The sequence below is a fragment of the Artibeus jamaicensis genome, unplaced genomic scaffold (genome assembly GCF_021234435.1).
Source record: "Artibeus jamaicensis isolate MK-2021 breed Jamaican fruit bat unplaced genomic scaffold, CSHL_Jam_final contig_465, whole genome shotgun sequence".
Taxonomy (NCBI): Eukaryota; Metazoa; Chordata; class Mammalia; order Chiroptera; family Phyllostomidae; genus Artibeus; species Artibeus jamaicensis.
The window spans coordinates 35,714,558-35,727,778 of NW_026521843.1; the positions used below are offsets into that span (position 1 = coordinate 35,714,558).

The 13,221-nt window shown below is 36.3% G+C and overlaps 1 protein-coding gene across 3 annotated transcripts in view; it reads right to left on the reverse strand.

The window, feature by feature from the left end:
- Positions 1-13,221, reverse strand: part of RTN4 (reticulon 4) — a 76,111-nt gene that overhangs the window by 52,005 nt on the left and 10,885 nt on the right. For 2 of the 3 annotated variants that reach the window (XM_037125776.2, XM_037125777.2), the window contains exon 2: positions 328-384. The exons of the other annotated variant lie outside the window; for it this stretch is intronic. In XM_037125776.2, the coding sequence (XP_036981671.2) occupies positions 328-384 (57 nt within the window). The remainder of the gene's footprint in view (positions 1-327; positions 385-13,221) is intronic. 3 annotated transcript variants of the gene reach the window in all.

Here is a 13,221-nt window from a genome sequence, read left to right on the forward strand (position 1 = left end):
GAATTAAATGCCACACAGTGACATTCAGTCACATGAAAGCCTTTCAGCTGTAAGAGCGAGTAAATTTTATTTGGAGAAATGGAATAGTCACTACGTAAATGTCAATCAAGGGCCCAAGAATTCCTTACATATTCCCAATTATTCATCAGGTTCTGCCCATTTCTCCCTTAGACATAGCATATAAAATTAAATTTCAACTTTTTCAATAGACATTACTGGAACCATGCTACTTTTTAGTAAATTCAAACTACTCTGTACAGAGTTAACAAAACTAGAGAGGTAAAGTTAGAATACACAGAGGATACAAGGCTAGCAGAAAGAACTTGCCTGCAGAGGAGTGTATCACAGGCTCAGATGCAGCAGGAAGAGCAAAAAGTGTCTCATCTGAAAAACAAATAGAATATAACCTCAGCAGAAATCAAGACAGAGTTCGAAGGAGACTAAAGAAAAGAGGAGCAAGCAAGGGTTCAGTTTATAATGAGTTAACACAAAACTTCACCTACAGAGAAACAGCCAAGATGGAAAGGAAAAAGGAGTAGCATTAGTAATACCATTAATTCATGCTCTGGCTGGTGTGGCCCAGTGGATTGACTGCTGGCCCACAAACCAAAGGGTCGCTGGTTCCATTCCCAGTCGGGGTACATGCCTGGGTTGGGGGCCAGGCCCCCCAGTAGGGGGGGCACGTAAGAGGCATCCACACATTGATATTTCTCTACCTCCCCTCCCCTCTGTCTAAAAATAAAGTCTTTAAAAGTTGAGATTAAATTACCATCTATATTATAAAGCTGATTAAATGATATCCATGGAACTTATCATTTTTCAAGGGGCAATAACATGTTTATGTTAAAGAAACTTCATGAATCAAAATGGATTTAATATACCATTCTTATTTAACATACCACATCCAAAGCTTTTACTCACTGTTATAAGTTTAAATTATCATGTCCTAATGAAGCCAAAATTTTAAAGATGCATTTGAATAAAATTAGTAACTATATTTGCTTAACCTTATTTTTATTGGCATATGTTCAGTTCAGAAGAACTTTCAGAGAACAATACATTTTCTTACTCCAGATTGTCTACCCTTAAAAGAAAAGATTCTAAGAGTCATTGTACACTACCGTATTTTTCGGACTATTAAGATGTTAATAACCCTATAAGTGCTGTTAAATGCTGTTGTAGAGTTCTGTTTACATTTACATTGGTGTACTTATGTTATTAAATATTTTACCACATTTTTTGCTTCAAAAACTCTTTCCTATTTTCCTCCTCTAAAACATGGGTGCATTTTATGGTCCAAAAATATGCCATTCTTTGACAACCTCAACCCATACAGCATTGTCCAAATTACAAAGAAAACACTGATTATCATCAGGAAGGTCATTATTATCACCAGCCTTATTTTGTTTAAAATTAACACTGAGGGCTACTTGTCACTGTAAGTGCTTTACATGCAAGGACTCCTTTTCCTCCTTAGAACCCTGTTGCTACAAGTGTTGTTTTTAATGTGCCCATTTAACAGATTATAAAAAAGAAGGACAGAAGTTAAGGAACTTGATACACAACTAGTAAGACTCACACAAGTCAACTCCAGGGCCCATTTTCTTAAGCACAGTATATGCAACATGTTATGAACTTGCTATTTGTGTCCCCCAAATTATGTTGAAGCGCTAACCTCCACTGTGATGGGGCCTTTGGGAGGTAACTAGGGTTACGTGAGGTCATGAGGGCGGGGCCACAGTAGGACAGAGTTAGTGGCCTTATAAGAGACACCAGAGATCTTTCTCATGCCTGTGTGACAACACCCTTCCCACTCTCCCTTTGTGTCTCTCCCATTCTTCTGCACGCTCATGTGTATGAAAATCATGTGCATGAAAATCATGTGCGCACACAGTGAGAGGACAGCCACCTGGAACCCGACAGAAGAGGCCTCAGAAGGAAACCTACCCAGCTGGCACCTTGATCTCAGACTTCTCAACCTCCACAATTGTGAAAAATCAATTTCTGTTGTTAAAGCAACTGAATCCTTGGTATTTGGTATGGCAGCCCAAGCCAACTAACACACTACACAGAGTGGGGGAAAAGTAGGTTTACAGTTGCAAGTACACAACACAGTTTATTCTTGTACTATTAATTACTGTATTATTTTCTATACAAACTGTAAAACTGTAAACCTACTTCTGCCTCACACTGTATATTGGTATATCAACCTTTACAATGTCATTTTATACCTACAGCTGGGATATCCTGAGCTAAAGATCTTCCATGGTTTATACTAGGGAAAGACTTCTAGCAAAAAGGTAATTTGAAATAGCCTGAGAGGTGACAGGAAGTTATTCCTTTAGTGGAGAAATCATAATAAATTTGGAGACTCCTGTGTGGAAGGAGAAGCCAGACAAGGCTGATCAATAGAAAAAATCAAAGAGATGTGGCTATCATGAACATGGACTTGACTTCCAAGAGTATTCTAGTTCCTTTGATGGAGAGGAAAATTTACAATGTCATGCAAATATTGTATAAATCCCTACCAGGAATAATGTCATACCTAAAGAATTCTTAGATGAGGTGGTAAAAGGAAACCCGTGATATTATAAGGTCTCCAATAACCTAGAACAATAAATAGGCTGGATGGGATACTCGTCCAAACCAGTAAGACATAATGCCTTATGAGATTTTGTAAAGTGTACACATGTGTACACTTTTTAAAGATCACTTGCTACGTGACCTTAGTTAATTTATAAAGTTTATTTGTAAAGTGAGAAAATATAAAAATTCCTTTCAGCTATGATAATGAATTCTAATCTTGTATAAAACTTGAGGCCTAAGGGTCAAAGAGCAGAACCAAATAATCACACAGTTGCCACACCTAAATAAAGGTAAGAGATCCTAAAATGGTTGTCTTAGACTTCAAGCCATTAATTAAGAGGCCAGTCTACTTGGAAAGTGAACTAGAAATATGTTACTGTTAAAATTAAATGGAAAACAAACTATATCTAAAATTACGTCAAAAATTTAATGTAATTTTAAATGTAGCTTTACTCTTACGTAATACAAAGTCTCTCTTATAGTGAAAACTACTAGGTTGGCCAAAAACTTCATTTTTTTCCATAAGATGGCTCCACTAGTGTTTAGTTGTCTTTAACTTCATTCTTTGTAACAAATTTTGTTAGATTATATAGTGACAGCTGTCATATCAGCACATATTTTAAAAAAATCAAAATCGGTTAATTTTTGTGTAGCCATTCTAATACTGAAGATGGAAAAAACACACATTTTCAGTATATTATGCTTTATTATTTCAAGAAAGGTAAAAACAACTTAAATGCAAAAAAGATTCAAACAGTATATGAAAAAGGTGCTGTGACTGATCAAATGTGTCAAAAGTGGTTTGTGAGGTTTCGTGGTGACGATTTCTTGCTGGATGACGCTCCATGGTTGGGTGGATCAGTTGAAGTTGATAGTAAACAAATCAAGATATTGAGAACAACCAATGTTATACCACGTGGAAGACAGCCGACATACTCAAAGTACCCAAATCACTAAAGTTACTGGTGAAAATGAAAAATGTGTCTTTTTTTTAATGGAAAAAACAATGGACTTTTTGGTCAACCCAATATACTCCTGGCACCTGACTAGGTGAAAAAGTTTACAAATTGGTATTTCTAATATTCACTGAATTTTTAAAAAAGAAGAGGAGGAGGAGGAAAAAATCTTCACATTTTCAAAAGTGAGATTCAATCCAAAATGAATCACAAAACAAGTACTACATTCCTAAAAGCACTTCCGAAAAGATCCAGAAGAGGTCACTGCCATTTGGCCTTCAAGAAGAGGACAGTTGCTCAAACTCCTGCTAAAGCAACCTCTGACCCAGGAAGCAAACTGCTTGGGTCCAGAGCACTTACAACTGTGCAACCCAGAGAAACTTATTACTTAGCCTTTCTGTTCCTCATTTCCCTCATTTATAAAATAAAGATAATAACAGTATACACCTCAAACATTGGGTGGGAGGGGCAAGAGAAAGAAAGAGAAGGAACTTGCCCTACCCTGAGTCTCAGAGCTAGGAGGCGGGGCCGGCCAGGATTTAAACAGCTCTAACTCCTGAGGGTCATGCACTTTCTGGATAAGAATTTGCACCTGTTGCAAATTCGTATTTGCTCTTATATCCTGAAACAAGATATTGTCAACCAGCAAACACCCCGCAATTATCTGAAATATTTTACTGATGAATTGCTTCTACTTCACGATTATACATTTATATAGACACTAATGCTGGCCAGGCACAGGTAATTCAGATAGTTTTATGATACTCAAACCCATCCCACCAAGTGGATACTGCTGTTACCCTCTTTTCACAGATGAGGACAGAGAGGCATAAAAAGGCTAAGTAACTTGCCCAGAGTCACAAAATTGAAAGGGATGGACCTGAGATTTGAATCCAGAGAGTAATCCAGAGAATTTACATACTCTTTCTTTACTGCTGCAATACTTCCTTTCTTGGACTTTGTATAAATTTAGAAAGTAAAAACGACTAATAAAATTAAGAATGTTAAAGAAAATTTTGATCAGCAATACTTACATGTAGCTATCAAATTCTAAGGCTAAAACATTTTTTGAAAAAACACTGATTTTCACAGGTGAATAAGTTTCTTATAATCAGGGCTACTATAATTAGTAAAAAAAAAATAACATTCTCCCTCTTTCTATAACAACTCCCTCTCTTTTTATGATCTACTCATATTGCCAAATTCTAATTACTGAATGCAATTAAAACTTTGATCGTTTAACCTCAGCTGTGCTATTAAATGAACAGCCAGAAAAAGATAAGAAATATTAAGAGCTTAATAATACCTACACTAAGTAAAAACACAGTGGCATGTTTAAAAAAAGAAAAAAAAAGGTTTTCACTAATAGGCAAAAGGAAAGCCAGAATTTTACTATTAAGTCTCTCTGCTCTGCTGCCATCAAAATTCACATTTCTGAAAGGACAATTCTATACATTCTCTTCCTCAAAAACATTTAAAGACTTTCAGTTATCCATGGAATTATACCTAAAACGCTCAGTCAGGTAAATAAGGCCCTGCACCATAGGGCCCCAACTTAACTGTCTAAACTTATCTCAACAACTCCTCCCAGGTCATCCCGCCAATCAAATATGATTCTTCCTAAGGAAGCCCATGCTTCCCTCCCTGCATATCTGAATGCTGAAATCCAGTAACACTAAAATTCACCACATTGAGCCTTACCAACTTTCTTCTAAAACACGCTCATCTTATCTTATTCTTGTTAATCTTCTACCACATTTCCAATTACTTAAGCTCAGAGAATTAAGTAGCTTATTCAAGTCACAAAGGAAATCATAATTTAATTCCTAGTTCACAACAAAGCTGGGAAATTATCATTTAACTTTTTCACTATAATCAGATACACATTTATTTCCTTATCACCCTCAGTAACATGAACAGAATCACTGGCCTACTTGTAATGACAGTATGAAATGTGAGTACCATTCCCCAATCAACTTCTTCCAAATGATCTACTCCTCATGTGGGCCCTAATGCTACATTCATTTCTTGGCCTACTAAGCCTAAACCTAGAATGTAAATTTAGATGAACTGCAGCAGGGCTACCTACTTTAAAGGCTATTTACTTCCGTCACACAAGGATCAGTTTCTTTTCTTTCTTGTTTTTTTTGTATACACTTTATTCTTTAACTGTATTTTTCCCCATTACCATTTAGTCCCATCATACTCCTTAACCCCTGCAACCACCACACCTCTGTCCATGTCCATGAGTCCTTTTAAGAATCGGTTTCAAAATTAAAGTTCACTAAAGAGATTTATCTTTTTGGTAAGTAAATCACTTTTTAAAAAAGTAAACAAGGTATAGCAGTTTTTGATTTATTACTGTCAATTAAAATATATATACGCACACACACTCTTTTAAATCCAAGAGAGAGAGAAACACACACACAGAGACATCAATGTGAGAGCAAAACAGATCGGTTACCTCCTACACACCGCACCCCAACTGGGGATCAAACCTGGTTCATGTGCCCTGACCAGGACTGAACCCACAACCTTTTGCTGTACGGGATGACACCCCAACTAACTCAGCCACCTGGCCAGGGCTGCCCACACGGCCTCATAACAGTACTTAACATACTCATTTCAAAAAAGCCTTTTTATCAACCAAATGCATAACTGGTCAGTAAAGCCATACCTAATTTATAAAACAAGCTGTAACTTTAAAACCATAGAGAACTTCTGCTTCTAGCTATGAGTAATTATATCAGACTAATCCATCCAACATCAACTATGAAAGTGAGCAACTGTCTTGAAACGCTGGATGACTGCCGTACAGGAAGGACTGAAATTCCTGAGAAGATGGAAGCACACCAGATGAGTGCCCGGTCTTCTGCCTGGAGGCACCTTCTGGTCTCCAGCATAAGGAAGAAGAACCTAAGAATAGAACCCAAGAATACTGTGCTCTTCTTGCTAAGCTGAGGAGGCTGCTGAGTTATCTGAAATTTGTGGGCAGGGTAATATACAAAGAACAGCTGAAGAAGAAAGAAGCTCCATAGATCTGGATAGGGGTTCCCTTTAAATACTTGGCTCTTCCCTTTAAATACACAGCACAAGGCTCGGCAACGTCTAGCAGAGAAATACAATAGAGAAAAAACTACAACAGAGTTGTGAGCTGAACGGATATTCTGGAGGTCAGACTGTGCTGGAAGACCTGACCTAATTTTGACCAGCCAGGGTGGGGAGATCTTACAGAACACCCCAATTTAAAAGTTAAACCCCAGAAAAGGAACACCTTAAGACTGAGACCACTCTAACCCTAAAGTAAGGAATACTCCTAGACCAAGAATCAACAAGATACGGCTCATGGGCTAATAAAGCTGTATTGGGAGATAGCCCTGTTCATTCACTTACGTACTAAAATAAGTAGTTAAGACAGAAACTGCATAACCCACAAGCTTAAAATACTTACTGCTCAACCCTTCCAGAAAAAGTCAGCAGACTCCTGACTTCTCAAACCCACCCTAAGATTAAAATCAAGACTTGAAAAGATCAAGATGATTTACCAGAAAATTTACTGCCTGACAGAACAAAACTAACACCATACCCACGACAAGCAGTATAAAATTTTTAAAAATTACTGCACATGAAAAAAATACAAAATATATAAGAAAAACACAGATATAATGTGGATTTTAGATTAGCAAACATTAAAACAAATTAAAATAGCTAGTGAGATATTCCTAAAGATGTACAGTAAAAGATGGACATAATGAATGAACAGAGATTCTTGGTAGAGAAATACAGACTAGAAAAAAGAACCAAATGGGATTCTGTAACTGAAAATTACATTAAGTAAAAGAAAACTTCATGAAATTGGTTGAAGAGCAGATTGGACAGTGCAAAAGGATGAATAAGCTTAAAGAAGCTACAAAAAGCAACCATCCAAACCAACTCACAGCAGGTGGGGGAAAGAATGAACAGAGCCTCAGTGACCTGAGATAATGAAGCATTTAAAGTATATCTAACTGGAGTCCCCCAAAAGGCAATAGTGACTGACTGACACACACACACACATACACACACACACACACACACGAATAAAGATATAATGGACTAAAACTTGCCAAGTGTAATGGAAAATACCAACTTACAGATCCAAGACACAGAATAAATACAAACCACAAAGAAATACACTGTAGAGCTCAAATTGTTGAAAACCAAAGATAAAGAAAAATCTTTAAAATAGGAAAAGGGCAAGGGAACCGCAATAAGAATGACCTGACTTCTCACTGAAAATAATGCACCTAAGTTTTTGTGTGCCTTATACATGAGGTTATATTATACCCATGGTATGTAACCATTATACCCATGAATAATGCGCATCCTTACTTTTCCCTGAAAAACCTGAGCAAAAAGGTGCATGTTACACATGGCAAAATATGGTAATCCAAAAGATAAAGAAGACATCTTTAAAATGAAGAAATCAACAACCTAAAATTATATACACTCACTCATTATTATGCACTGATTCCCTATTTGCAAATTTGTTACTGGCTGAACTGGGAATCCCAAAATCAACAGTCACAGCAGCACACATGCTCAGAACAGCAAAATACTCCGGCGCCCAACTCCCATTTCCCAGGTGAGGTCAAAAACGGAAGCCCCACCTCTTCTTGCCTCAGCTCCCGGACAGTAAACAAAGGCTCTTCTTCTCCCAGCTTATTTAGTGACACATCTTTTCACATTTTTGTGGCTCACGTTAGTGATCTGGCTGTTTAAATTGGCTTCTAAACACAGAGCTGAAGATCTGTCTAGTGTCCTTAACCACGAAAAGGTCGTGACGTACTTTACAAAGTACGTGTTTGACAGACTTCATTCAGATGTGAGTTACAATGCTGCTAGCTGTAAGTTCAATGTTAATGGATCAACAATATACAGTAAATAATATGTCTTTAAATAGAAACACATGTAAAACAAAGTTATATATAGGCTGGTTAACAAAAATGCTATGACTAGATGTCATCAGGAACCTAACCCAGTAATTCCCCCAGAAGCAATGATTCAGTGTTTGCTAATTTGGTGTTTTCTGCGACTTTATAAAACATAACTTCCGTAAAAAACAAGATTGACTGTATTCAACAAAAATATTGTTGAAAATAAAGACAACAATGGTATTATCAGATAAACAATGAAAACAAAACCTGAAACAAATTACCACCAAGGGACCTGCAAGACAAGAAACTTTAAATAAAGCTCTTCAGACTGAAGGAAAATGACATCAGATAAAAATCTAAGCCTTCATGAAGAAATGATAATGGTAGAATGGCAAATATGTTAGTAGACACAAAACATTCTCATTTCTTAATTTCTTTAAAGAACAACACATTTTTGAAGCTCAAATCATTACAACATACAATATCTGTAGAAAGAAAATGTATTAACAATAAAAGCACAAAGGATAGAAGAAGTACTTGGAAGCATAAAACAAACAACAGGTGGGACAAAGAGAAAACAAAGACCTAAACGAACCACACTAATAATTACAATGAATGTAAATGGCTCCAATTAAAAGGCAGAGATTTTCAGACTCAATAATAACCCTACCATGTGCCATTTACAGGACACACACAGTAAATGTTAAGAACACAGCTAAGGTAAAAAGAATCTACAAGGACATATCGCCCAAGCACTTATCCTACGAAATGCGGAGTGGCTCCCTTAATGTCGAGCCAAGTGTTTCAAAGACGAGTGTTACCTAGGGCTTGTCAGAGATAAAGAGCTTTTGGTAACAACAAAGGAGTAATTAGACATGACCAAATACATACATAACAACACTAAGGTATATGGGAAAGGCACAGAGGAAACACATGAAGCAACAACCAAAGGGAGACAGACAAATCTGTAACCTTTGTTTTACAATGTTAACACTCGACTCTCAGTGAACTGATGGACTACACACCTCTGCATGTAGTCAGTAAGGACTCGGATGATTTAGACGGCACCATCCATGAACTAAGCTGACTTTTACAGAGCACTACAAACAACAGAACGCTCATTCTTCTCGAGTACACAGGAAACTCTCACCAGGACAATCATTTCCTGGTCTGTAAAACAAGTCTCAATAAACTTAAAAAGACTGACATCAGTGTATGTTCTTTGGCCACATGAATTAAATTGAAGCCCATAAAGCAAAAATACCTGGAAAACCCCCAAATGTTAGGAAATTAAACTATACAATTTTAAATAACCCATGGATCACAGAATATATATCACAGGGGAAAGTATATTTGAAATTAAATGATAATGGAACATTAGCTGTGGGATACAGCTAGCTAAAGCAAGCTTAGACAGAAATTTATAGCTCTAAATGCTCTTAGCAGGATTAAATTCAAAGGGTATACATCTTATAAAACTAGAAAAGAGTGAGTTAAACCCACCAATGTTAATAGAAAACAAGCAAACAACAGAGAAAAATAATTGAAACCAAAAAAGAAGAGATCAATAGATTTGATCATCCATAAAACAAGAAAAAAAGAGATAAAAACAAGTAATGGAAATAAAAGAGGGACTATCACTAAAGATCTTAAAAACATAAGACAATATTTCAAACAACTTTGTATGTTGATAAAATTAGACAACTTAGGCGAGGGACAAATTCCTTGATGTCTACTCATCAACTTGAAATAGGCAAATTCCTTGGAAGGAATTTCCAAAACTGTCAAAGAAGAAATAGAAAATCTAAATAGCCCTATATTACCTAAAGAAAGTATATTTGTAATTTAAAAGCATCCCCATGAAGAAAACTCCAAGCCGGGATGGCTTCACTACTAAATTCTATAAAATCTAAGGGTGACTATACGAACTTGTTAAAGAAAATAGAGGAAGAAGAAACACTTCCCAAAACGTTTTACAAACTTTGAACAGGATATTATAAGAAAATTAATTTACAGAAAAGTACCCCTTACATATACATGTAAAAATCTTTTACAATACATTAGCAAATTGAATCTAGCAATTCATAAAAAGCATATTCATTACCAAAAAAGTTCAATTCCAGGAATACCAGATTGGTATTCAACATTCAAAATCAAATAATGAAATTTATCATATTAGCAGCCTGAAAAAGTCATATAATTGTCTCAATAGATACCAAAGGCATCTGTTAAAATTCAATACTATTTCATAAAAATTCTCAACAAACTGAGTAGAAGGGGGCTTTCTCAACCTACAGGTCAGGACATCTAAAAAAAAAGAATAATGAAAGCCTAACCACATTCCTCCACAAGGCAGAATAAAGCAAAGAATTTTTTACGTATTTTACTGCACTTGCCTTCTTACTACATTTACAGCATAAAAATCAGAAGGGAAAAAGTAAAACAACGTTAACTTTCAAACAATAACACTATGTAGTTAGAAAATTCTGTGGTTAAAAAAAGACTACTTAATCCTACTAAAGCTACTTATACTAAGTGAATTTAGAAAAAACGCAGGGTTGTTACAAGAATAGTATACAAAAATCATTGTGTTTTTATTTACCAGCAACAAATGAAAAATAAAATATTTTAACTATTATCATCCGCAATAGCAACAAACAATATAAAATATTTAGAAATAAATTTAACAATAGAGATACAAAAACTCTACACTGAAAACTACAAAACACTGCAGAGAGAAACTTAAGACCGAAGCATTTTATGTATGCAATATATATCTCAAGTTTATGACTGGGAGGCTTCAAACAGCCTTGGAGGCAGAGACAGTGTCTTCCTCTTGGGCAATAATAAGGCAGGCATGCTTATTAGGTAGTGCAATATGCCTTTTCTCTAAGCCCAAGGCTGCTGTCCTGTAACACCACTCACACAAGTGCAAGCATCACTTACTTGGCCCTCTCAGTGTTGCCCTGTGCGAAATGGGGCTCAGGGAACCTGTGCAAGAAAATGCTGATATCTGGCTACGATCACTGCTGTGAGCTCTTAAGCAGGCATCTGTGTCTTCTGTCAATATCCATGAAACTATGGCAGGTGAATTTGTTGGCTTGTTGTAGTGTAAAATTTCAAACCCTGAGATGTCAATTCTCCCCATATTAATCTCTGGACTCAGTAACAATCCCAATCAAATTCCCAGTGGGCAGTCTGTGGAAATGAACTAGTCCTAAAATGTATATGGAAATACAAAGGGCTTAGAAAGAGCAAAATAACTTTGAAAAAATATATAAAACTTGGTGTACTCAGGCTACTTGACTTTAAGACTTACTGTAAAATTATAGCAATTAAAACAGTCTGGCACTGGAATAAGGATAGACAAATAGATTAATAGAACAAAATAGATACAGACATCCTTAAGTCACAGTGGTTCGACATGATGGAAAAAAGTACACATTCATTAGAAATCATACTTTGAATTTTCGATCTTTTCCCAGGCTAGCGACGTGCAGTACAATTCCCTGGTGCGGCCAGGCAGTGGCGGCACACGGCAGCGAGCCCCCTGGGACGGTCAGGAGGGTAAAGGCCCGATACTCTGCAGCGCTTCACCGTTAGATGATTCTGCCCAACTGTAGGCAGGCAAAGTGTAAGTGTTCTCAGTGTGTTTAAGGTGGGCTAGGTTAACCCTGCAGAGGCTGCAGCCAAAAAAATTCCAACATACACTGTGTGTATCTAAGAGATACACACATTACCAGTATGTGCTGAAATGGGGAAAAAAATTAAAACACTGCAAATTTGCATTTATTTATATAATAAAATGCAAGACTTTTTATTTATTTACAGTTGCAATCTAGAAATTACTAAGCACAAATAAAAACTTTTCAAACAGAAACTTGGTTATTGCTAAAAAATACAACCCCCCAAAATATCTTTATTTAATCAGAATCTTCAATAGTTGGCTTTGCAAAACGTTTGTAACGGTCATCACAAATACTACTGCTATGCTCAAGGTGGTATCTCTCAGAGACAATTTACTATCAAGTGTCACCCACCCTTAGGAAACACATGTTATAACCAAACTGACAGCTTACACATTGTGGCTTAACTTTAGTCATGTACAAATGCAGAGCTAGTCATGACCTTTAACCTATGCATCCAATATATGTAACAATATTTAAGAAGAATCTGTATCTCTCAGATCAGCCACAACCTCTGCTGGGTTAAGCTATGATGTTTAGGTTAAGTGTATTAAATGCATTGTAAAAAATCATATTTAATGAGCTAATCTTTGTTCTCCTTCTCCACCTCTCTTCCTCATTATCCCACTCTTCTGCCCACGCCCACACTGAATGCTGGACACACTTATATAAATGGACATGGAATAATGCCAAAGAAAGTTCGTACCAATTTTTAAGTGTCAAAATGCACTTTTGACTTGGGATATTTCCAACTTACCATGAGTTTATGGGAAATAACCACCATTGTAAGTTGCAGAGCATCTGTGTGGTTAAATACACACACTAATATGGTCAATTTTCATCAAAGGCACCAAAGCAAATCAATAGAGAAAAGACAAATTTCTTCCACAAAAATTTCGTTGGGACACTGAATATCTATACGGAAAAAATAGGTAAATCTGAATCCATAACTCTCCCATAGACAAAAATTAATTCAAGATGGATCACAGATTTAAACATAAAAGCTAAAACTATAAAGCTTTTAGAAGAAAATAATAGTGTTTTCACAACCATGGAGTAGGCAAAGGTATCTTAGCA